Source organism: Penicillium canescens (assembly GCF_028828765.1).
Source record: "Penicillium canescens strain IBT 15451 chromosome Unknown utg000005l_segment0_segment0, whole genome shotgun sequence".
NCBI classification, from domain to species: domain Eukaryota; kingdom Fungi; phylum Ascomycota; class Eurotiomycetes; order Eurotiales; family Aspergillaceae; genus Penicillium; species Penicillium canescens.
In genome coordinates, this window is record NW_026703967.1 from 3,381,156 (window position 1) to 3,404,291 (window position 23,136).

At 49.8% G+C, this 23,136-nt stretch overlaps 13 protein-coding genes across 13 annotated transcripts; 8 read left to right on the forward strand and 5 right to left on the reverse strand.

Annotated features, from left to right (window-relative positions):
- Positions 1-319: 319 nt before the first annotated feature.
- Positions 320-1,981, reverse strand: N7446_008892 (DnaJ domain protein; the record flags this gene model as incomplete). The annotated part of the gene is made up of 5 exons (XM_058517637.1): positions 320-472; positions 525-1,564; positions 1,627-1,720; positions 1,779-1,822; positions 1,876-1,981. The coding sequence occupies 5 exons, from the start codon at positions 1,979-1,981 to the stop codon at positions 320-322; spliced, it is 1,437 nt and encodes a 478-aa protein (XP_058371283.1).
- A 180-nt stretch (positions 1,982-2,161) lies between these two features.
- On the forward strand, positions 2,162-4,141 carry erg9 (bifunctional farnesyl-diphosphate farnesyltransferase/squalene synthase). Its single transcript, XM_058517638.1, has 2 exons — positions 2,162-2,335; positions 2,393-4,141. Exons 1-2 carry the CDS (start codon positions 2,268-2,270, stop codon positions 3,741-3,743), a joined length of 1,419 nt encoding a protein of 472 aa, XP_058371284.1. The 5' UTR covers positions 2,162-2,267; the 3' UTR covers positions 3,744-4,141.
- A 161-nt stretch (positions 4,142-4,302) lies between these two features.
- N7446_008894 (hemerythrin domain-containing protein) lies at positions 4,303-5,126 on the forward strand. The gene is made up of 2 exons (XM_058517639.1): positions 4,303-4,588; positions 4,647-5,126. The coding sequence occupies exons 1-2, from the start codon at positions 4,379-4,381 to the stop codon at positions 5,076-5,078; spliced, it is 642 nt and encodes a 213-aa protein (XP_058371285.1). The 5' UTR covers positions 4,303-4,378; the 3' UTR covers positions 5,079-5,126.
- Positions 5,127-6,444: 1,318 nt separating this feature from the next.
- On the forward strand, positions 6,445-7,254 carry N7446_008895 (A4/G1 family peptidase; the record flags this gene model as incomplete). The annotated part of the gene is made up of 1 exon (XM_058517640.1): positions 6,445-7,254. The coding sequence occupies one exon, from the start codon at positions 6,445-6,447 to the stop codon at positions 7,252-7,254; it is 810 nt and encodes a 269-aa protein (XP_058371286.1).
- Positions 7,255-7,897: 643 nt separating this feature from the next.
- On the reverse strand, positions 7,898-8,473 carry N7446_008896 (FAD-binding domain-containing protein; the record flags this gene model as incomplete). Its single annotated transcript, XM_058517641.1, has 3 exons — positions 7,898-8,277; positions 8,309-8,368; positions 8,398-8,473. 3 exons carry the CDS (start codon positions 8,471-8,473, stop codon positions 7,898-7,900), a joined length of 516 nt encoding a protein of 171 aa, XP_058371287.1.
- Positions 8,474-8,503: 30 nt separating this feature from the next.
- On the reverse strand, positions 8,504-8,788 carry N7446_008897 (uncharacterized protein; the record flags this gene model as incomplete). Its single annotated transcript, XM_058517642.1, has 1 exon — positions 8,504-8,788. The coding sequence occupies one exon, from the start codon at positions 8,786-8,788 to the stop codon at positions 8,504-8,506; it is 285 nt and encodes a 94-aa protein (XP_058371288.1).
- A 446-nt stretch (positions 8,789-9,234) lies between these two features.
- Positions 9,235-10,185, forward strand: N7446_008898 (aromatic alcohol reductase; the record flags this gene model as incomplete). Its single annotated transcript, XM_058517643.1, has 1 exon — positions 9,235-10,185. The coding sequence occupies one exon, from the start codon at positions 9,235-9,237 to the stop codon at positions 10,183-10,185; it is 951 nt and encodes a 316-aa protein (XP_058371289.1).
- A 190-nt stretch (positions 10,186-10,375) lies between these two features.
- Positions 10,376-10,915, forward strand: N7446_008899 (uncharacterized protein; the record flags this gene model as incomplete). Its single annotated transcript, XM_058517644.1, has 1 exon — positions 10,376-10,915. One exon carries the CDS (start codon positions 10,376-10,378, stop codon positions 10,913-10,915), a length of 540 nt encoding a protein of 179 aa, XP_058371290.1.
- Positions 10,916-11,391: 476 nt separating this feature from the next.
- N7446_008900 (FAD-dependent oxidoreductase) lies at positions 11,392-12,986 on the forward strand (the record flags this gene model as incomplete). The annotated part of the gene is made up of 8 exons (XM_058517645.1): positions 11,392-11,493; positions 11,544-11,669; positions 11,724-11,798; positions 11,853-12,038; positions 12,093-12,351; positions 12,404-12,595; positions 12,654-12,854; positions 12,904-12,986. 8 exons carry the CDS (start codon positions 11,392-11,394, stop codon positions 12,984-12,986), a joined length of 1,224 nt encoding a protein of 407 aa, XP_058371291.1.
- Positions 12,987-14,439: 1,453 nt separating this feature from the next.
- N7446_008901 (LipA and NB-ARC domain protein) lies at positions 14,440-16,236 on the forward strand (the record flags this gene model as incomplete). Its single annotated transcript, XM_058517646.1, has 1 exon — positions 14,440-16,236. The coding sequence occupies one exon, from the start codon at positions 14,440-14,442 to the stop codon at positions 16,234-16,236; it is 1,797 nt and encodes a 598-aa protein (XP_058371292.1).
- Positions 16,237-16,275: 39 nt separating this feature from the next.
- N7446_008902 (TauD/TfdA family dioxygenase) lies at positions 16,276-17,751 on the reverse strand. Its single transcript, XM_058517647.1, has 3 exons — positions 17,547-17,751; positions 16,915-17,494; positions 16,276-16,860 (listed from the first exon to the last, which is right to left on the reverse strand). The coding sequence occupies exons 1-3, from the start codon at positions 17,647-17,649 to the stop codon at positions 16,431-16,433; spliced, it is 1,113 nt and encodes a 370-aa protein (XP_058371293.1). The 5' UTR covers positions 17,650-17,751; the 3' UTR covers positions 16,276-16,430.
- A 250-nt stretch (positions 17,752-18,001) lies between these two features.
- Positions 18,002-19,698, reverse strand: N7446_008903 (proline permease PrnB; the record flags this gene model as incomplete). Its single annotated transcript, XM_058517648.1, has 2 exons — positions 18,002-19,452; positions 19,512-19,698. 2 exons carry the CDS (start codon positions 19,696-19,698, stop codon positions 18,002-18,004), a joined length of 1,638 nt encoding a protein of 545 aa, XP_058371294.1.
- Positions 19,699-21,664: 1,966 nt separating this feature from the next.
- On the forward strand, positions 21,665-22,861 carry N7446_008904 (zinc-dependent alcohol dehydrogenase family protein; the record flags this gene model as incomplete). Its single annotated transcript, XM_058517649.1, has 3 exons — positions 21,665-22,577; positions 22,630-22,725; positions 22,770-22,861. 3 exons carry the CDS (start codon positions 21,665-21,667, stop codon positions 22,859-22,861), a joined length of 1,101 nt encoding a protein of 366 aa, XP_058371295.1.
- Between the last annotated feature and the right edge of the window lie 275 nt (positions 22,862-23,136).

The following is a 23,136-nucleotide window of genomic DNA, read 5'->3' on the forward strand; positions in this document are numbered from 1 at the left end:
TATTTACACTAACATAGAAGTATGTCATGCCGACGTGTTTTTCTGTGATTATAAAGCAGCGTCTATGTCCGAGTAATGGTCATCATGTCCCTGTCCTGCTGAGATGAAGGGGAATGGAAGGTATATAGGCCAATCTATCGCTTGAACAAACTATGCGCCTCGTAAGGCGACCTCCGGTCGCTGTAAACAAGGAAAAGACTAGTCCCAAGGAAAAAAGTGAAATGAAAAACAAACATGTATGTCCAGGATATAAAAACCGGCTGCAAAGCAATACCAGGCACGCAATGAGACTACAAAGAAACAGAGACTGAAGGTGCAATTAGGCGGTAGCCTCCTCCATGGTCTCGTGTCCCTCCTCGTGGCCGTGCTTAGACTTCTTCTTTTTCTCATTCTTGCCCTTCTTGCTCATGGCCTCGGCCATCAGTTCTTCAAAGGCCATATAATCGCCCTCCTCCTCGGGATCGCGTGCGGCCTATAAAGGTTGTTAGCATGGTGCATTCTGAACAAAATAGATATAAGCATACCTTGGCATATATGTTTCCGGCAATCACCAGCGCATGCGCACGCTCAACGCACTTCTCCAGTCGAGTTCGCTTGGTGTCCAGAATTTGGTCACAAACATCACGCAAGACACTCTGGATCTCAAACTTGCTGCCACGCCAAGCAGCCGCAAGAATCTTGCCAGTAACCTTCTTCTCGTACTCGGCCTTCTTCTCATCGGTCCAGTCTTCACCGCCTCGTTCTTCCATCTTGGCCATCTCTTCCATGGTCATCTTCGCATCAATGGCCGTGGAAATAGTAGTCCAAGTCTCTTTGGCAAGAGTGCCCTTGTCTTTCAGCCGAGAGAAGAAACCAGAAATACCAAGGAATTTCTGTGACTTGAGGAAGGAAGTACCCTTCTGAACGTATGTCTGACCAACGGCGTGGAGGATCTCCAGACCGAATGATTCCATCTTCAGGTTCTCGACTTCTAGGCGGATCTTCTCTTCAAAGGCATGAGATACATCCTTACCCTTGTCCGTCTCGGTCCACACGCTCAGTCGGTCAATGAGCTTGTTGGCCAGAGTGTTGACACGCTCCTCACGAGCCTTTTTCCGCTCTTCCTCGAAAGCGGTCAGACGCTCCTGCTGCTCCCGGGACAGGCCCTTCTTCTTTTCCTTCTTGCGCAGCTCTTTCTCCTCTTGGGACAGACCAGCTGCCTCCATGCGCGCCTCTTCCTCGGACTTCTCCATCAGTGCCTGCTGGCCGAAGTTCCGTCGTGGGGTGCTGGTGCCAGAGCTCTGCTCGGAAGTTCGTTTCTCGGCGGGACCAGCGGATGCAGCTGCAGCTCCAGTTGCGGAAGTGTGGGTTTCGGAAGCCATAGCTGGATCGCCACCTGCAGCCTTCAGCTCCTCGTCGTGGATGTGCAGCTTCTCCTCCGCCGATTGGGCCAATTCTTCCTCCTCCATCTCCTGCATGGTGATGTCCATGGTTGCAGTTAGGTCCTTCATGAGAGAGATCTCGCCGATAAGATCAACGAAAGCCTCACCACCAAAGATCATGCTGAAGAACTCAGATGGATCCTCTGTACAAAGGAGGTCAGAAACGTCGGCGCGGGTACCAGTATTATCCATAGGGTAGACCAACCGAAACCACCACCAGGTACAGACTCTTCCTTGCCGAACTTGTCATATCGCTTTCGTAGATCTTCGTTGCTCAGAACTTGGTAGGCTTCGCCAATCTAAAGTATGAATGTGTTAGTTTCGTTGTTATCCATCTCTGTAGATTCGTAGTCATACGGCCTGGAAGCGTTCGTGTGCGGTTTCATCGTTAGGGTTCTTGTCTGCAATGAACGGTCAGAGACGTCACGACAGTCGAGACCAAAAGAGACCCTACCAGGGTGAGTGACGATGGCTAGCTTGCGGTAGGCCTTCTTGATTTCGAGTTCGGTGGCCGTGGGCGGCACGCCGAGGGCATCGTAGTAGCTCGTATCCGCGACCATCTCTGCGAGCTCAAAGTAGAGGAAAGTTAAGTGAAGCAAGTGTTTAGGCGGTGATATTTTTCGCTGATATCATGTGGGGGTTGTATGCATGGTTTGTCCCGGGTCACGTGGCAGCGAACTCTGCATTTAATTTCGCGGCTTCTCCCCTTTTCCCTTTTCTTCTTCCCCAATCCTCGTTTACTTTTTTCCTAATTTTCCCTGTTTTTCTTTTACTTCTTTAATATTGGGCCCTGCCTTTCATTCCCTGTAAGAGCCCCTTGGACGTCTGCACGTCCCTCTCCCCAACATGGGTCTCCTCGGCAATGCTGTCTACTACACTTTTCACCCCCTCCAATTGAGGTCTATCCTCCAATGGTATGTTCTTGATCTCATCCAGTCTTTCTCAAGCCAAGCTAATTAGCCACGTCACAGGAAAGTCTGGCACAACCCGCCCCACGAGCGTAATGAAAAGAACGAGACGGAAAACCAAAAGCTTTGCTTTAAGTTCCTGGATAAGACGAGTCGCAGCTTCAGTGCCGTGATTAAAGAGTTACATCCTGAGCTGTTGCTTCCTATCTGCATTTTCTACTTGGTTCTCCGTGGGCTGGATACCATCGAGGATGACACCTCTATTGACTTGAAGACAAAGGAGCCTCTCCTGCGGGACTTCAAGAATATCCTAACACAAGACGGCTGGAACTTCACCGGCAACCGTCCTGAGGAGAAAGATCGCGAACTGCTGGTTCAGTTCGCCTGCGTCGTTACTGAGTTCAAAAATATGAAGCCTGAATATCAGGCCATCATCAAGGACATCACTGACAAGATGGGCAACGGCATGGCCGACTACTGCGTGAAAGCAGAGAAGGACGATGCCAGTGTCAAGACCATTGAGGAGTACGACCTGTACTGCCACTATGTCGCCGGTCTGGTCGGCGAGGGTCTTACCCGTCTATTTGTCGAAGCCCAGTTCGGTAACCCTGCTCTATTGAAGCGTCCCAGGTTGCACAAGTCGATGGGACTCTTCCTGCAGAAGACCAACATCATCCGTGATATCCGCGAGGACTTTGACGATGATCGACGCTTCTGGCCCAAGGAAATCTGGTCCAAGCACGTCGACAACTTCGAGGATCTCTTCAAGCCTGAAAACTTGGATGCCGCTCTCAACTGTGGCTCCGAGATGGTCCTGAACGCTCTGGAGCATGGCGAAGAGTGTCTGTTTTACCTCGCTGGCTTGCGTGAGCAGAGTGTTTTCAACTTCTGTGCAATTCCGCAAGCCATGGCTATTGCCACCCTTGAGTTGTGTTTCCGCAACCCTGATATCTTCAAGCGGAACATCAAGATCACCAAGGGCGACGCCTGTGACTTGATGCACCAGTCAACCCAGAACCTGCAGGTCCTGTGTGACACATTCCGCAGACTCACCCGCGCTATTCACAAGAAGAACACCCCCAAGGACCCCAACTTTCTTAAGATCAGCATCACCTGCGGCAAGATCGAGAAGTTCATTGAGACTATCTTCCCTTCGCAGTCTGCCGAGGCCGCTCAGCGGAAGGTCACTGGCGAGCTCACTGCCGCCGAGGCCAAAAAGAAGGCAGAGGATGCCGAGAACAAGCAGGACATTTACTTCATGATGGCTCTGATGGGTACCATCGTTGCTATCGTCGCTGGTCTCATGATCTTCACAGCGTGGATGATGGGTGCTCGGTTCGATCTTGCCTTCCAGGAACTCCTTAATGGCAACTTCCGTCCACCGCCCAAGCAGCTCGAACACCCCGAGCTTTGATTCAAATTCTCATACCCACGGCGTTACGACCCTTTACTTTTTAATATTCGATTCCCCATCCCGGCGGCACCTTGTTTTACTATTTTCGACCGCGACCGGTGCCGCGACGTGTCTTGATAATAACATACTTTTTTCTTCTTTTTCTCTGTGCATTCTAACGTTTCCCTCGACGCAGCTTTCCAGCACGGATGTCAAATTGCGATCCGGCCCTTCCATGGCCGAGGTTGTGCCGAAGAAGTGCTTATATTGAAAGGAGTTTTCTCCCTTTAGCCAGTGAGTACTAGATTTTTGTCCAACGGTTCGTCCGAGGTGGCAAACATCCATTGAAGATCTGGAACATTCCTGTATGCGTAGACTTTACGTCCATAGTTTAATGATATTATCACGTTTACTTCCACATTTTGATCCATCTAAATCCACACTCGAACTCAGTATACAGTATATATTCACCAGCTTGAAATCAGGATCCCTGGCCAGTCTCTGTAAACGGTTGGAAGAATTGCTGACAGAGGCACCAGCACTCCCGTCGAATCAGAAATCTCTTTTTTCTCATCACCCCGGATTCCCTGTACTTTTCCACTCCCACTGACATTTCGTTACTTTTAGTCGGCAATGATTGCAAGTCCAACTGCCGGATGCATTGTCGGATTCCTGTGAGCCCACGATTCATTTTGCGGCCATCTTTTGTCCCCCAGATCAGACACTTTTTCTGCCCGCGACGCTTTTCAGACACAATGGTTTCCAAGAACATGCCTTCCGCATCGGACTCCAGCGAGCCTCTGCCGGCCCTGTCCCCTACCGATTTCCGAACTTATAACCGAATGTCAGAGCAAATGGAAGCATTTGTAAGCTTATCAATCCCAATATACACATCCAGAGCCAAGATTACTAACTCCCACCCAGCATAGCCATTTCCGTTTAACATGGAACCAACTCTGGGAGGCTTGTAACAGTACTGGAAAGCGACCTGGTGGTCTGTCGGCTCGTCAAATGATCATGATGGGGCTGCAGTTCTGCTCGCAGTTGGATTTCCACCACTCTATTGAAGAACAACATATTTTTCCCGTGCTGGCAAAGAAGATGCCCGAATTCCGGAAAGAGCTTGAACTGTTAAGCCAGCACAGGCAGATTCATGCTGGTCTTGAGAAGCTTGAGAAGTACCTTGGAGATTGTCGCTCTGGCGAGGAAGACATGCGCCGTGAAGAGGTGAAACGTTTGATGGAAGGATTTGGAGAGGTCCTGTGGACGCATCTGGATCAGGAGGTGCAGACTCTACGTGCAGAGAATATGCGCAAATTCTGGTCGCTTGAGGAGATGCGTCGCCTGCCTATGTGACGTTAGACGTGTTTAATGACTGCCCTTGATGATGCGTTTAATTTTCTTCGTCACACCTATGTGCACCTTGCAGCATTGTGCTTTCGCATATTTTGTTAATGTCATGCTGAATAAGTTACTTCCATTCTCACCTATTTCTTGATCATGTTCCTCGTGGAAAAGGGTCTTATTTGACCTCCTTTATGTGCCGACATGTGGCCTGACCATCCTTCGTTGACCCCATGCCATGCGACAAGGATGAGACAAACCACTCACAAACCAGTTGATAAGACTAAGATCTGCATATCCTTTTGTCGATCACGATCACCAGATGCAAGATTGGCTTTCAACGTCCAACAATCTATTCCGATCTGCACGAAAGGACTATGCAGTTCAACTCAGGCAGTCAATGCCTTGAGACAGTGAGCCAACGCCCAAAGAACTCTGCTAACAGAGAGTTCTGTTCGCGGAAGTTGATTTTAGAAACAAGCCAACCACAGCAGAGTGTGACGGCCGAGGAATGCGAACCTGTTGCCATCCCTTGGCTGGTATGTGGACTAACTTTTTTCGACACGGTGACGTCGTGAGATGCACGCTTCCACGAGTCTCTTGCAAGAGAGATCTGCTGTCCACGTCGAGTGACCATGGAATGTCCTATTCGCATTTTCTTGCGTTTCGGAGTCACAATATTCGTGCCCGGGGCGTCAACGCATGCAATTTTGTTGTTCGCCCACCTGAAGTTGACCTTTTATGGTCTGCAGCTATGCAAGGAACATTCTGAACCACATGAAACACTGGGCTTATACACAATGTTCATTGTCCAACTCAAAAGACAATGGGTACTACTTGAATTTAGGCGCATCTCGTGGCATTCAGACATCGGGATCTGACATCGCCGATCTTGGACCGATCCGTCGCGGCTGTCAGATGCTACTGTCCCCAGGAATGTTACTAGCAGACACGCAAGCTCCTAGCGACTCAGTTGACTGCCGTTTGATGTTCTCATGACGATAACGTGATGCTCGACGCGCGGAAAAGGAGGAAGATCAACGCAGGAACACCTGCAGGAACACCAATAAGCATGCTGCTTCTTACTGTGCCACCCAATACCCGAAGAAACATGCTTTTTGTCTCTCTCCATCTCTCCACTCTGTGGGTCCAAGACGATGTCTCAGCCGGTGCCTAGGTCATCGGGGCCACTACTACACCACGAGCCCTATTTCCCCATGCGGGGAGAGTGATGATGTGCCGCATGCAATCCATCTGAACAATAAGATATAAGTACTATTGTGGCCATGTACCCCGCCAGGTATCTCACGTTGCAATCCTGTGCCTTATCGTTGTATACCCGCTGGCTCAATCCTAATCCACGCCTACCACCGCCATCATGAAGTTCACCACCACGATCCTGACCACCGCTGTCCTGGCAGGCACATCTCTTGCAGCCCCCCGAAGTGGCCTGGCTGAGCGCCTGCGGGCCCGTGGCGTCCTTTCACACCAGTCGAACCCATCCGAGAGGAATGGCGTTCTGCTCAAGGAGGGATCCGATGGAGCCAATGTTGAGTACAGCAAGAACTGGGCCGGTGTTGTGCGCGAGAAGCCTCCTGCCAGCGCTACCTACACTGCGGTGTCAGCTACCTTCACTGTCCCCGAGCCAACAGCCACCGATGACTCTGGTGATATGCAGGCTGTGTCTGCCTGGGTTGGTATCGACGGGGATACCTACACTCAGGCAATTCTGCAGACCGGTGTCGATGCCTACATTCAGAATGGTGAGAAGACCTACGATGCCTGGTATGAGTGGTACCCCCAGAACGCCGAAAACTTCGACCTCGACTTGACAGCTGGCGATGTGATTGTCGCCAAAGTTGAATCGTCTTCATCCAGCAAGGGTGTTGCCATTCTTGAGAATAAGTCCACTGGTCAAAGCGTGACAAAGTCTCTGAATGCGCCCTCCACCTCTGCCACTCTCGGTGGCCAGAATGCCGAATGGATCGTTGAGGACTTCAACTCTGGTAGCACCATGGTTCCCCTCGCCGATTTTGGCAAGGTAGACTTCACTGGTGCCCAGGCCAAGGCTGCTGGTGCCGACTACGGTGTCAACGATGCTGCTATTCTGGATATCCAGCAGAATGGCGATGTTAAGGCTCATGTCAAGATCCTTAGTGATACTGAATTCACTGTTGTCTACCAGTGATTCGAAGAGTATATAGCCGATATATGTTGATACTTGGCGATCGTGGCCTGGCGTTTTTCTTAACTGGGGCGGTTCTATTTGATTTTGTACCTTAAAGGAGTTGGCGGACTGTGCCACAAACAAATTCGGGGGGTATAATATTGTATGTAATATCAGAGTACTGGAAATTCACCTCATATTGATCACAACTGAATCAAAGCATGCTTGAACACATTACCTGGATCGTAATGTTGCTTGATGTGCCTTAACGTCTCGTACTTACTCCCATATATTGCCTTCATATCAACCTTCTTTGGTTCAGTGAGTGGAAGATAAGTTAAGGGCACAATGTTACATGGATCTGTCCTCACCATTTCATCATAGAACTTATGTGCCCATTCAAGTGTTTCCTCCAGCATGTGTGCATGGACAACTGTAGGCAAGATTCCAATAACAAAGTGTGGGCGACGAGCGTCCCAGACATTCTCTATTATAGGCTGTGGGGTGCAAGCACGCAACTCATATATTGCAAACATAGCAGACAGGTCGCTAGGCTTCAACGGCGCAAATTTGGTGACGACATCGATAATCTCAGCTGTCAGCTAACATAGGCTGACAGTGAGATACGAGCCGTGTACATGTGCACGACAAATACGCTAGGGATTTAGTTGAACGCAACCATATCGGTTGTCGCAACGGTGCCCACGGTTATATCTGACCAGGAGCTGGCTTTGGACGGCCATGTATTTCCGGAATTGATGTCTGTAGACGCCCAGACAAAGAGGACAGAGAACATTTTGCCTGCCGGGGTATTTCTGATGCATTGAAAAAGGCTGAGGCTCGATGGAAGCCCTTCTTTATGTGTACGACACGCATCATTGTATCGTTTGATAGTCGTTGATGTATCACTAGATTCATATGTGATGACACCTGCCAGTACCTGGTGGACCATTGGCGCAAAACCCACCGCACAAGAGGATCTAATCTGTACCTGACACGAGGGATACACCTTTATTGTGAGCTCAACAATGATGCCCAAACACCCTCTCTTGCCGCGAAATTGCCGTCAACATACCTTCATCTGCATCACGGATAACGGCCTGTGAGTCGATCAACCGTGTCTGCAGGATCTGATCTACTCCAAATCCATATTGAGCGCTGAACAGGCCGTATCCACCATGGGTTGCTCAGCCCACAAATTCAACCCCCGGGATGACAGGGTGAGGCACGACCATGCCATGTTTGTTCAAGTCTTTGAATATTTCCATGACTAGCGCACTCTACCACCAAGTCGTGCGGTGTCAGTTTCAGGACTCACATGAACGTAGGCGATCTCGCGCGGATCTATGTTAATCGCATCATGGATCTGCGACCAACCAAACATGTTATGGCCACCAACATGAATTGAGAAGGGGAGGTCATTCGCTTTCAGAATAGTAACCAAAGCGGCGACATCGTCGGCCGAGCGACGACGTACAATCATCGCCGGGACTTTGGCGTTATCGAGCACATATCTTTCATAAAGTGTCATAGTCAGGCGAAGAAGGAGTGGCATAATGAATGTGTGGGTACTGCACTGGGAAGTTTGTGAGCTCGTCCATGATTTCCAGAATGTATGACTTGTCATGGAGCAGACCAGGGTCATATAACGAATGAAAAGCAAATTGATCGCTCCTCGGCTGAGGAATGTTGGGTGTGGATAAGGTATTCATCGACTGGATATCTCACAAGACACAATAAGAGTTAATTAGGGGGCTGTTGACTTGGCAAGACTAGAGCCAATAGTTCTGGTGCAGTGGGGGAATATTAGCAACCTGCATAAGAGCGAGCATCAAAAAGGAGAGCGCAGATCCCCTTCTGCTTACTATGGCTGCAATAAATGACTGGCGCATCTCGCAAACATCACGATCCTTCCGACTCGGAGACATTATAGACCTCTATTGATAAGCAAGTCGGCTTGGCGGAAGAGTTATAAATACCTAGGGTTCTATAAGTTCCAACATGAGCTATCGGAAGCTCAGCACGATTTGCGATATGAACAGAATCCTCATTATTGGCGCTGGCGAGTTGGGAACTCAGGTGCTTCGGTCTTTGATTCAACATCCGCTTGGCCAGAATGCCACCGTGTCTGTCTTATTACGATCCGGAACTATCGATTCAACCGATCCACTTAAGCAGAGAGATGTCCAATCGTTGCGAGAAATGGGGGTAAATTTGGTTCCCGGAGACATCGTGCATGACCAAGAATCAGCTCTCATCTCAATCTTCGCCGGATATGACACCATTATCGGCTGCACAGGCTTCGTTTCTGGGAAAGGCACCCAAGTGAAGGTGACCTTTGCTGTTCTTGCAGCGAAGAGTGCCCGATATATTCCCTGGCAGTTTGGGGTCGACTATGATATTATCGGGCGCGGTTCGGCCCAAGACCTCTTTGATGAACAACTGGACGTTCGGGACATTCTCCGCTCCCAGGAGACGACCAGATGGGCCATAATCTCGACTGGAATGTTCACGAGCTTTTTGTTCGCGCCATCTTTCGGGGTGGTGGATATCGACAATGCCACTGTCTGTGCCTTGGGAAGCTGGGAGAATCGAGTCACCATCACCACGCCCGAGGACATCGGGAAGTTCACCGCTGAAATTGTGCTTGGAAAAGACTCCGATACTCTCATTTCTAACCAAGTCATTCTTGTTGGTGGCGACACGATCACCTATGGGGAGTTAGCACAGTTGGTGGAAAGACTGGCACAAAAGCCGTTCCAGAAAAGGGTTCTTATGGTAACAGCTGCCCAAGCTGCCCTTGGTCAGGATCCAAACAATGGAATATTGAAATACCAACTTGTTTTTGGTCAAGGACGTGGTGTCGCATGGGATTTGGGAGAGACATGGAATTTCAAGCAGAACATCACCGCACAAACAGCGGAGGAATGGGCCAAAGAGAATCTTGTGTAGTGTAATTGTACACCATTGGATCACATCTGAACGCGATTCAAATGAACGCAATATTATTTAATATCTTAACAGCCTGAGTGGAATATCAATTGGCCACACTTCGGGGAAAGAAAAGTTCGCCGATCTCGTTATCGGGGAACTTTCATGTTTCCTCACGACTTTCACCTCCTTCTTCACTTCAGCTCCCACCATGAAAATACAAATAACTCCAGCGAAGTTCCCCGAAGACGCGGAAGCCATTCTCGTTTTGTTTTCCGGGTACGCCGCCTCACTCAAAATCGACCTGAGCTTCCAGTCATTCCAAGAGGAGCTGGATTCACTCCCGGGAAAATATGCTTCGTCCCAGGGAGGCGCGCTGTTGATCGCACGAGATCAGGCTCAATTAGGTCGCAATGGTGATTCATCGGCTGATTCCTCTGCCCCGCGATACCCTGCCCTCGGATGTGTCGCACTGCGGCGTAGTCCCGATGGCTGGTGTGAAATGAAGCGTCTCTATGTCCTCGAGGAAGCACGAGGAGAACGTTTGGGTGAAAAGCTTGTAGAGGCCATCCTTGCACAAGCTAGGGCTCTTGGTTATCGTGGTATCCGACTGGACACTCTGCCCGAGATGACTGCGGCACAGCGACTATATCGAAAATATGGATTTGTGGACATCGAACCATACTACGAAACTCCAATTGAAAGGACTGTGTTCATGGGTTGTGAATTTTGCGATCATGAAGTTCAATGACCGTGGAGATGAACTTGACGTCTGACATTTCATAAAAAGACTACATGTATATAGGAACGGTTGATCAGATGTAAGTCAGATTTGATATAGAGTTCCATCGTTTTGGGCCTTAGGCCTTAATGCGTATCTTTCACCAAGAAGACCGATGTAATTGAGTCTGAGACAGAAGATGGTGTGGATGCACTGCGGAGCACAGGGTATCAATTCCGGTGATTCCACTGGCATTCCTCGGCGGAAATCGAAATCCATGCCATGCCATACATGGGCTGAAGACAGGTAGATCTTGTCAAAAATAAGTCAACTACGGAGTTTCATCTGATTTGAACTCCCTGTTATTATATGTTCGCCTCACTTTTCTCGGAGATACCGCTCGGAGATGACCAATTCGGAAAGGTACCCGACAGACACAATACTATAAATCTATCAAAGAGTTTTGTCGCTTTGATTGATACTTGCAGTCCATAAACCTTTGAGTCATGACCGTGACAGACAAGCCTCTCGATGTCCTCATTGTCGGAGCTGGGATCGCCGGCCTCTCCGCAGCTATTGCTCTTGGCAAACAAGGTCACCGCGTCGTGGTAAGATCCCAAAACTCAGCGAACTCTTGTCATGCTGACCGCCACCTCAGATTCTGGAAAAGTCGGCATTTTTGAGAGAAGCCGGTGCTGCGATCCATTTGCCACCAAATTGCACGGCACTACTCCGCTGGATGGGCATCGATCCTCTCGATTTCGGAGGTACCTTGATACATGAAGTCTGTCATCGCAGTCAACGAATCCTTCATGACGCTGATTGCTTGGTCTATTAGATTCACCGATACGGATATGAGGGAGACTTGAAGTTTAAGAAAGAATTCGATGATGTACGCCATCTCTGGCAAGCAGTGAGTGCATTAGAGATATTCCATGATTATTCTCCATGCCTAACTTGCATTTAGGAGTTCTACCTCGTGCATCGGGTTGACCTACATAATCATCTCAAAAAGCGCGCTCTCGAGACCGCAACACTCCATACTCAATGCAAGATCATCAACGTAGAGCTTGATGGAGCGTATCCATCGGTGACCCTCGAAGATGGTCGTATTTTCAAGGCCGACCTGCTTCTCGGTGCTGATGGAATTCATGTATGCGTTTCATCTGTTCATAACACTCGCGATTATGTACTGACCCTTCCCAAGTCCCAGCTTCGCCAGAGTATCGCTCCCGGTTCTCCATCTCCGTACGCTGTTGGAAAGTCATGCTTTCGCTGGCTTCTTCCAACTGAGGAATTGAGACAGTACGAAAACACATTCGACTTCGTTAAAGATCCAGGAGTGTTTATTGAATGGTCATCCGACGACCGACGTCTTGTGGCCTATCCTTGCTCTGACAATAAGGTGTTCAATCTATGTGCTTTTATGCCCTCGAAAGAAACCAAAACAGACACTCATAGGGGCGGTAAGCTTCGGTTCATACTCCTAGCTGATGGTTCGCTCACAAATTCAAACAGGATGTCAAGCCACTGGAGACAAGGCGACCATTGCCAACGCCTTTTCGATGTTCTCCCCGGGTGTAAGAAGACTAATTGAAAGCGCAGAGGATGATCTTAAGGTGTGGGATTTGTATGACATGAAGTCGCTACCAACCTGGACCAAAGGTCATGCCGCTCTTCTGGGAGATGCAGCACATCCATTCCAACCATGTAAGTGATGGCATGAGTTACGCTCTTGCGACTTACTGATCACTCAATACTTTGCTAGATATGGGCCAAGGAGCAGCCATGGCGATCGAAGATGCTGTTTGCATTGCGACCTTGCTTCCACAGAAAACTGCGCCTGAGACCATTCGATCGCGTCTTGAAATGTATGAGATATCTCGTCGAGCTCGTGTCGAGTTCGTTCTTCATTACACTCGATTGAACGGGCGGGATGAAAACGACACATCTAGTGCCAGGATGACGAGTAAGTTCCTCGTGTTCCTGATGATTCAACCTGAAGCTGACAATGGTAGCCGAGGAAATGGTGAAGGTCATGGGGGTCTGTTTCTCACACAATGTCATTGACCACTCCACACAGCTGCTGGAGGGTCAATAGACTAAGGACCTAAGTAAAAGGATTGGATCGTGAAGTGATGTACATCCGGCGATCTTCCAATGAAATGAAGACTTCTGTTTTGACATGTAAATATCACGCACATTTGCATTTTTGATTTCACCGCTGCTTTTCCGAACTTATCATGTCGCCAGCTCACGAGTGGGAAAGTTCTTAGAGCACAGATCGCGAGCTGATTCTAACTATGCGGAATAGCCATTGACCCATCCGGGCTTGAACCAATACGACAAGGCAATAAAAGCGCCCCGTTCAATGCGCCATAATGCAATGTAACATCAAAGGATCCTCAAGACAGCTTGCCAAATTGAGCGGTTCGGTCAATTACCGCGAGGCATTTACCACAATTCGGCTAGTCTCAGCGGAAGATCGCGGGAGTGCTGACTTCTGACTCGCGTTTTGTGTGCGTCTCTGCTGGCGATGCTCCACTACACTCCTGTCTGCTGCTGCTGCATTCGTTACCGAAAACGTGGGCAAGAGGGGTGTGTAACGCTGAACTGGCATGTTATTTGCGTACGTGAGATTGCGAGAGAAAGGAAAAGTAGGAAGACAAACTGGGGTTATGGTGTTTCTAGGTCAGTAAAAGTGGTGAAAAATTAGACACGTGAGACAGCGCATTTCAGGTGAAAGGGCGCCATATACCCTAAGCCAAATTCCCGCCGTATTTTCTACGCAAGCCACTGCAAACCTCGGGGACGAACCGAAGATGCCTTGGAATGCGCAGTTTCTTTCACGATCCCAGAACCCCCACTGGTGTCATATCATCGGGTCTTTGTGGACGACTCGATTTGGCGTCGAGAAATATGATTCGCCCCAATAGACCGCTGATCATTTTCAGTTGTGATACATCGTGTCAAACTGCATCTCTGGAGCTTGAGAACAGAATATTTCTAGATTTGATGTGCATTCGGCCTTGTGTGCCCGTCTCTAGAAATTCTCGAAGTGAATCAGATGTTACCGGTCACTGCACTCGTGCCTTGGGTATGTGGGATTGCCGCTACCACGATGTTCCACGTTTAACGCCTATCAGCTTCTTCCCAATAATCAGCGGGAACAAGGTATATATCTTCTGATTCTGTGTTCTTTGGGGTCCCAGCTCTAGTAAATCGCCACTAAGCAGATAGACTGAACGTGTTGCATCATGTATACCGCCTCTGTCTGGGAGAAGACCTTTGCAAGACGCAACTGAAGCACCCACAGCATGTACTTGTATAGGTACCGGGACATGAGCATGGTCAATTGAAGGTGAGATATGTTCTGAATCAGCGGTGATGTTAAGATTCGGTAACTAGTTAACTTAACTAACTATTTAACTATCGAAGGTGCCTTGAAGCTCAGGTGTCACTGCCTCAGGCGGAAATCCGCGCTCGGACCAATGTCGCGTTCCCCGGAATATTCCCCTTTGCTCTTGTTTGCTTCCTCTGAAGTCATGTAGAAAATGGCCTCTGGGTATCTACAGCCCGATTATCCATCAGACTCATTTCGCATCAGGCGGAAGCCGGTGTCGAACCCGAACTTACGAGCTACGTATGCCGATCAGCGGGAGGCAGCTGCAAGCTCCCCATCGCTCGTGCTCCCATCACAGCCCCCATCTTACAGCGATCTCTATGGACCAGCCCCAATTTCCAGGTCCCCAAGTCCTGGGCCAATCCCGAGGCCTCGCACAGCAGGTCCAACGGCATCGCCAGCCCCTCCACCGCCGACACCTGTCCAAAAGGCATATGGTGAAGCTCGACATTTCCTCGGTGGCCTCATCAATCACCCAACAGAATCAAATAAACACGTGACCATCTTGCGACACTCTCATGGGTTAGTATTTTACCGTGGGAATACGACATCTGTTACGATATCAATATTCTCTGATGCCCCCTTGCCACTTGACCGTACCCTCTGGCTACAGAGTAAAGGGTGGTCGGGCAAGACTGGCATGCGAGCCAAATCCTTACTTCGTCTACGAGATGACTGGGTTGATGTCACTCCGGGAATGCCATTACGAGCGGACCAGGTGAATCCGGATGATGAGCGCGCCTGGCAGCGCGACATCAAGAAGTTCAAAAAGAAGGCACCATCTCGGCCGCGTGATACACATCATCTACGCGAAACCGCGGTTGTTCGCATTCCTGCTGAAGGAGGAGATGGGTATTTCCAGCTTGTACTCTGTCAGGGGCCGAAGAAGAAAGTGCTCGGCAACAGTCCCGTGTTCCGAGTGCTCTCTACATCCACCAGCCCCAGCTCCATTCGAGGTGCAAGTTTGAGTACACTGCCCCTTGAGGTTGGAGCACTGGTACTTAGCCTATATGCTCAAACTGCTGCCCGAACTGTTGCGTCTCCGGCCGCAGTTGCCATTCAAGCCAAGGTGCAGGCCACGGTCGATCCGTTTCGTCCCTCCTGGGTGACCAAAGCTGCAGCCCAAAAGATTTATACAAAAAGTGGTGCCCAGGACCGTGTGGGTGGTATTGTGAATGGCTCTAATGGCCCTATTGGACGATCTCAGACAAGCCTTGTGGCACCGCAAGTCATTGAGAACAATCCTTTTTGTATCGAAGCCGGCCCCCAGCCGCCATTCCCGATGATATTCAAATCTCGCTGTCAGCCTGGTCAGATTTCGTCTCTCGACCCCGGTGAGTTACCGAAATTGGCATTGACCAAAATGCCCGACTGGGTTGTGGAACAGCTACGGGGCTACTTCTTCGGTTGGGCTCGATTTGAGGCTTCATCTAAGGAACCAGCAGGTCCATGGTGTCCTGCTATCCTCTCCGTCCGGGCATTGGATCCTCTGCAGGCTGCCCGGGTAAATCTAGCCCAGATTGCGAAACGTGTAGTCGCATTGCGCCTTCTTGAAGAGGTTCCTCTCCAGTCCGCCAAAGTCGAGGTTCGCGTGATGGGATACCTGCGCGCTGAGATCCCTCCACCTACGGGGAGCACCAGTCAACAGCTTGCAGAAGCGCAAGCGGCAGCGGCAGAGGCGGCCGTGCTCGCTGATGTATATGATGCGTCTGTTGTGCAGGATACTTTGTGCCACCCTGCATGGGCATCAGAAAAGCCAGATGTGCACGGTTTTCAACGTCAAAACGCTGGTTGGGTTGATCGAACCCTGGAGGCTTACGGCAATATACAAACTCGGGGACAGAAACTCGTGGAACAGGTGCCATTGCATCGACTCGGCGTACGTTCCGCCGTTGATGTGATCAGGGAAAGCCAAGTGGCCGTGAATGGGTTCTTTATCGTTCGGTAAACACCCTTGTCAAAACTTATATACGCCTAGGGAGCACATAGTGGTGTTTAATTTGTACAATAGTGTCAATATATTATAATTATTCCATGGTCACATTCCAAGTATACATGAATCATTATTAACAGGATTGGACGAAAGCCACAACCAAAGATATTGAAAACACATAACCGTCATTATATTGAAATCAAGCAAGATCATGGTCCGACTGGCGGATCAGAAGCAGCCAAATTGCACTGACGGAACAAGCGAACCTCATCTGGTTTGAACGCACCGACTACCGAGTGTAGCACTCCACGGTTGTTGAACAACACCAAATCGTTGTCCACCCAGTCATGTGGATACACGTATTGTGGGCTGATCGCTGGTCGCTGCAGTTTGTAGACAATGTCGCGCACGCGAGCCAAATCGTCAATCACAGTACCATCAGCGCAGTGAATTCGCCGCACGGCAGATGGGTGAATCTGTAAGGCCAGCTTGCCCGTCACAGGATTCTTCCATGTCATGGGGAATATCATGATCTTGCTAGGGTCGATTGGCGGAAGGTCTGATTCTGGGAGCTCGAGGCCTTCCGAGTGCATGCCTAGTCCAGTGGAGCGAGACCGCGCTGGGCTCATCCAGATATAACTGTTGCGAGTTAGATTATTTGACTGACCACGGTTGGAAAGGTTAGGGACTCACGGGTGAGGAGCATATTCCATCTTGCTCGTTTTGACAAACTCCTTGTCCTCGGGCGAGAGAAGTTCAAACATGCGTTCACCACTCACGAACGCCGTTGTACCCAGGGGAACATCCATTGTTTCTCCTGTCCCATCATCATACAAGAGTGTCTGACGGCGACCTTTAGGTACATTTACGGCCATGAGTGTCGTCACCTGGGGTGGGTATAGGTCATAAAGTGCAGCATCGATGTGCCAGCGATAGAACCGAGTGAAATCATAATCTTGATCATCAGGGACGTGGTCTTTGTGGAATGTGCGGTGGTGAGGGTGACGTAATGTGACATCTTTCAGCCCTTCATATGATGGAACAAAACCATTTCCAATGACCTGGACCTGAGGCTGATGGGGAATGGTCTTGAGATCGGGATGAAGAATGCTTCGCTTTGCGTCGATGGTCTTGCCATGTCCGTAATTGTCGGAGGCAGGATCGAAGCGCTTGGTGAGCTCATATTGAGCTTTGGGGGATAGTCCTTTTTGATTTTTGAATACGACCACATGGTAGCGGTAAAGAGCGTCACGAATAGTCGCAAATTGCTCGTCTGTGAAATGTTATTTAGTCAAAGCTCCTGAACGATAAAGTAGAGTCCCTACCGTTCAAGGTTTCCAAGTTAGCACCCTCGATCTCAGCGCCAAAATCAATATCCGAGCCTGGCGGAGGCTGGATCGGGCGGACGGTAAGTGGTGGCACGGCCATTTCGGTCAAAAGTGTTCGGGATGTCGGAATCAAGTGCGCACGGTAGGGTTTTAAGGTTCGACAATGAGTATAGGTCGGGCCGGGTTGAGGCGGTTGACGGCGTACACCGAGCGAACACAGAACTATTAAAGGAATCCAGCTGTCGCCACTTGCTCCATCTTGGTGGTTTTGATAAGATCGACTCCACATTGCAGAGGAAGAACGCAGTCTGATTGGAAAATATGGAAAGCTTCATTTCGATAAGGCGGGCGAGTTGAGTGAACACACCCGCATTCAATTTCTACCCGTTCTTTGCTGTTAATGGAAGTGACTAATAGTAAACACTGATCTCCTCGCTTTACATGTGATATATTTACCAAATCTTCCACCAAGGTCCGCGTGGCTGCGCGGGTAGCTCAGCCGCAAGAATCTCGTCTAAGCCAGTATGCATATCGACCTCTTCAGGGCGCCAAGCCCATGGGTCACTCCAGTAGAGAGCCCGGTGTCCGAAATAGAGAATAACAAATGCCGGAATACCGATGTACGCGGTGAAAAAGCTGCTGACCGACCACTCAGATGGAAAGAACACTGTGAAGCCATTGATGAGCAACATGAGTATAGAACCTGCCAGGCCGAAATAGGCGCCATAGGGCTGTAGCCGCGATTTGTATGGTTGCTCGATCCCCTGCGCTTCCACGGCTTTGCGGAACCGGAAAAACACGACGCAGCAGCAAATCCAGGAGATAAAGCCGGAGGTATTGGTAAAGTTCACGAACCAGTTGAAGACAATTGAGCTGGAGTTGCCGACAGCAAGGTAGGCCAATGCCGAGAAGCACGCCGACACTCCGACAGCATAGTATGGAACTCCCCATCGGTTGCACGATTTGAAAATACTTGGTGCATTCCCAGACATGGCCAAGGAATAGAGCGATCGCGATGACATGTATAAGAAGGAATTACCGGCGGACCAGGCAGATGTCAATACAGCGGCATTCACGATATGGTCCAAAACAGGGATCCCGGCATTCTTGATCCCAATCACAAAAGGCGAAGAGCTCACCGTGCCGTCGCCCTTGGTCAGGCGTGAGGCATCGGATGGGCAAATTACGCCAATTGCCAGCACACCGAAGATATAGAAGAAAATCAAACGGTAGATATAGCGCCGGGCTGCTCGGGGCACATTACGTCGAGGGCTCTCCATCTCACCACCACTGATTACAATCAGCTCGGGGGCGAAGATAAACGCAATGGCGCTCGAGACAGTACACTTCAACAATGCCACGAATCGGCCGGTATGTCCCGTGACGAGGTACTCATTGAACGGGCGAGGGTCCTTCCAGTAATGAAATCCCAATCGCTGACGATTTGGCCCGCCGCCCCAGAAGAGAATGAAAGAAACCATCAAAAGACCAATCAAGGTGATGATTTTGACGCCCGCGAACCAGAACTCGGACTCGCCGTATACTCGCACGGGCATGAAGTTCAGGGCAATGATGACTATCATCATGACGGTGATCCATACCGCGATGTTGACCGAACCACTCTGATCCCAGTATCCAATAACCAATCCAGCTGCCGTGATCTCGTAGGGCACCAGGATACCGAGAGAGTACCAGTATAGGTATCCCATGGCGAATCCCATGCTCCGTGACACATATCGGAATCCGTGGTAACTCATTGTGCCACCGTGGACTGGCAGGTAGGCACCAACCTCGGCAATAGCAGTGACAAGGCCATAAACCATGGCCGAGATGAAGAGGTAGCCAAGAAGAAGCGACGCGGGGCCTCCAGTGGCCAGTCCCTGGCCGGAGCCGACAAAGAGACCTGAGTTGCGTTAACTCACTGATGTTGAATGACATTTATTTGTAATAACTTCAACTTACCAGTCCCAATCGTGCCTCCAAGTGCCATCAACTGGACATGGCGGTTCTTCAGTCCACGTTTGGTGGTTGTATAACGCTCATCGAGAAGATCCGCTTCGACAAGCGTTCGAACTGCTTTGCCTTTTTCGCTCATGGAATGATGAGTATCTCCATGAGAGACATAAGGTGCAGCATCGATGGCTGCCATTTTGACTAGTCGTCGGGGGAGGGGTTTAGAGAAGATTTGGAGGATGAGGGAAATTTGGGTAGCTTTAAATGTTCCCTACATCCCGACGGTTGCATCTCGAACGCATACCCTGAAAAGCCACACGGGACAAAATCGCCTCGTTTCTGATCCATGACTGGTCCGGGGAAGGGTCAGCTAACCGGCGTGACAGCCAAGCCCCGCTAAATGCGCAATTCCGGGGTGAGCCTCGTGGCGGTAGATAAGGTAGATTTTCTTACTTTGCAACTTCGATTGTATTAGCCTCCACAGCCTAGACTTGGGATCAATATTCTGACATGGCTTCTTTTGTCGAAAGTGAGTCTCCTAGCGGCCAGCGAAACCCCAAGCCCACCACTTGGTAATGCCCAAAATGCTTCAGTAGATCTTGGCTTTGGGCTATCAGAGATCGTTTAGAGGAAAGGAATGTGATCTGAATAGTGTTCGTCCTATGTCTTCATGATAACTGCCAGCCACACCGGCCTCACGACCGGTTGACCGGAATGGTATCTCAAGTCAACATAACCGACGTACTAAAGTCAACATATTAAAGCACATAGAAAGCACCACGACACCGGTCCGGCAACCGGTCCGGGGCGTATTATTGCTCGGCAAACTCTCTGGGCTCGTCTTCAATCAACTCACAGGACGTGGCTTTTTATCGGCAGGAGCGCAGGGTCACGAAGCGAGGCACAAAACAGGGTGTAGATAGTTGGAGCCAGTCCTAATTCGGTATAGACCTTTATGCCAGCCAATCAGAGATGCTACGCTATTCCTAGGAAGGGCTAGTTTACGGGACTGGTCCTAAACAGGCAATGCTTGCTATCATCCATGAAAGGGAACTAACCTTAAACAAGCTTAGATTGGAAGGCACATGTCAAGTGGACTATGAAATACGAGGTACATAAATGGAAGCAGTTTTCTGTATACAGAACCTTGCTCAACGGCGCATTAACCAGTAGCCTCCATAAACGAGCCGAACGTTCACCTAATATATATATTGCACTGATTCACTTTAGAAGATTGACAGGATTTTTTCGGTTCACGATAATTACGCGAGTCGCTGGTAGTTACCTGGAACAACGGGAATCAGATTTAGCCAATCCATAGAACATGACACTCACTGGCTATTCTAGCTTTATTATATGGCAAAAGCTATACGCAAATCTTGTTCAAGAGAAGGAATGCATAAAGATTTGAGCGAGGATGTAACAAGTACCCTATCCCGGGACCTTGTGGTAGCTTCACAGGTGTTATTCGGCACCATGACTATTGAGAGAGTTTCTCGCCACTTGATATATACCCCCATAGTTGAAGTCACGGCAACACATCAATCACCCACCATTTCTCGTATAACCCATGTACTTGGCCTTTTCAAGATGCATTCGAGATCGTGTACGGCCCCAAACATCTCATGCCATATACACGACAGCCACTTCAGAGTTGATAGCAGATTTGCTGAAATCCTTAGAGGTGTTCGGGGTTCGTGCTCTCAATTTGACCATGCTGAACAAGTCTTCTGGGTAGCCTGGCCTATGTGAGAGCCTCAGCTATTTTCAAGCAGCCAGGAAAGTCCAGGTTAAGTTGCTTTAATCCAACATCGCACAGATGGTAATGTGTTACACATCACTTTGTGTTTCCCGTTGGACGTGAACTACTGAGTTTGTTCTTCCCAAAGTAACACAGCATGAATTACACCAGAGGGCAGTGGTCTCCCGCCTAGAAATGCAGACTGCTCAGGTATATATCAAGCCCTACCTGACCATGAATCTGCACCCTTTTCCACCTGTCGTATGACCCATAAATTCATATCTCCACATTCCCCGCATGCGGACCGAAAGGGTTCGGGAATCGGATGATGCCCGACGTGGAGACTCGCTGATGTGCCCGAAACTCGAGACGAGGACAGTCTCAACAGGTATATCTTTGACGTCTACTCTCCATTCTAAAAATGCCAAAAAATACCAAAAGGGATCCTATATCTTCCCCAGATAGCTTGATTTACTCCAACGCTATGCAAGCCCTCGTCTACACTGGACCCGGGACCGTGGAGGTCTTGGACCGCCCAAAGCCGACCGTGCAGGTACCCACAGATGCCGTAGTTCGTCTATTGCACGCTTCTATCTGCGGAACAGATCTCCATATCCTCAAAGGCGACGTACCGAGCATCAAACCGGGGCGGGTGCTAGGACACGAGGGCGTTGGTGTGGTCGAGTCCCTTGGGTCTGCCGTGCACACTTTACAACTTGGCCAGCGTGTTCTAATCTCTTGTATGACATCGTGTGGGGCCTGTCGATTCTGCCAGCGAGGCCTGGCAGCTCATTGTATAACGGGCGGGTGGACGCTGGGGAACAAGATCGATGGCACTCAGGCTGAATACGTTCGTGTTCCCCACGCCATCCTCTCGCTGCACCCGCTTCCTGATTCCATTGACGCACGCGCTGCGGTCGCAGTATCCGATGCGTTCCCTACGGGCCTTGAATGTGGCGTCTTGAGCGCGGGAGTTCAGTTGGGAGGGTCAGTGGCGATTGTGGGCGCGGGCCCGGTCGGCATGGCGACACTTCTCACGGCCCGCTTATATACGCCCTCGTTGATAGTGATGGTGGACCTAGACGAGGGACGACTGGCGACAGCGCATAGCCTCGGAGCACATGCCACAGTGGTCTCGAGCCCCGACGCCGAGCAAAAACTCATGGACCTCACGGGCGGTCAGGGATTCGACTCGGTCATCGAGGCAGTGGGCATCCCTGCGACCTTTGAATTGTGCCAGAAGATAGTCGCTGTGGGTGGGCGAATCGCAAATGTAGGTGTGCACGGTACCAAGGTCGATCTACACCTAGAAAGACTGTGGGAGCGTAACATCAGTAAGTCGAAGAGAAGAGAAGGGGAAGTGGCAAGATCCGACTAACACCTCAGGCATTCATATGTCTCTCGTCAATGCGACAACAACATCCCGCCTCCTGCGACTCGTGGAATCGAACAAGTTGGACATTAGTTCCTTGGTGACCCATCGTATGTATGAGAGAGGCTGAGACATTCTCATCTAATCGTTCCAGATTTCCCTTTCACCGAGGCCCCCAAGGCATACGAAACATTCCAGGCTGCCTCTCAGCACCAGGCGCTCAAAGTTGCCATAGATTTTATCTAAACATTCTCCAGATAACGAAGGGGAATGTGATTGTATTCGCTTTGAGCACCCCTTTTGACCCCCCTTAATTGAGCTTATCTACGGGATGGCCGCACGGCACACGGCTGAGATGTGGTACCGACTTGCGGGTTAAATTTGCAGATTTGGGGCTGTTGATCCTCATAGGTCTTTGATTGGCTGCATGGTGAGCATTTGGCGTCTTTCTAATCTTACGCGGTTAGAAAAGTGCGCCTCTGATATCACCTTTCCTCCAGTAGCGCTTTCACAGTATCATG

Bases quoted from the DNA above. Each gene is read 5' to 3' on its own strand.
- N7446_008902 (XM_058517647.1), bottom strand. From the start codon at position 17,649: ATGGCCGTGCCACCACTTACCGTCCGCCCGATCCAGCCTCCGCCAGGC. The intron at 17,495-17,546 runs GTAGGGACTCTA...AACATTTCACAG, and splicing joins TAACTTGGAAACCTTGAACG to ACGAGCAATTTGCGACTATT. The intron at 16,861-16,914 runs GTGAGTCCCTAA...AACTCGCAACAG, and splicing joins ATGGAATATGCTCCTCACCC to TTATATCTGGATGAGCCCAG.
- erg9 (XM_058517638.1), top strand. From the start codon at position 2,268: ATGGGTCTCCTCGGCAATGCTGTCTACTACACTTTTCACCCCCTCCAA. The intron at 2,336-2,392 runs GTATGTTCTTGA...GCCACGTCACAG, and splicing joins TTGAGGTCTATCCTCCAATG to GAAAGTCTGGCACAACCCGC.
- N7446_008894 (XM_058517639.1), top strand. From the start codon at position 4,379: ATGCATTGTCGGATTCCTGTGAGCCCACGATTCATTTTGCGGCCATCT. The intron at 4,589-4,646 runs GTAAGCTTATCA...ACTCCCACCCAG, and splicing joins CAGAGCAAATGGAAGCATTT to CATAGCCATTTCCGTTTAAC.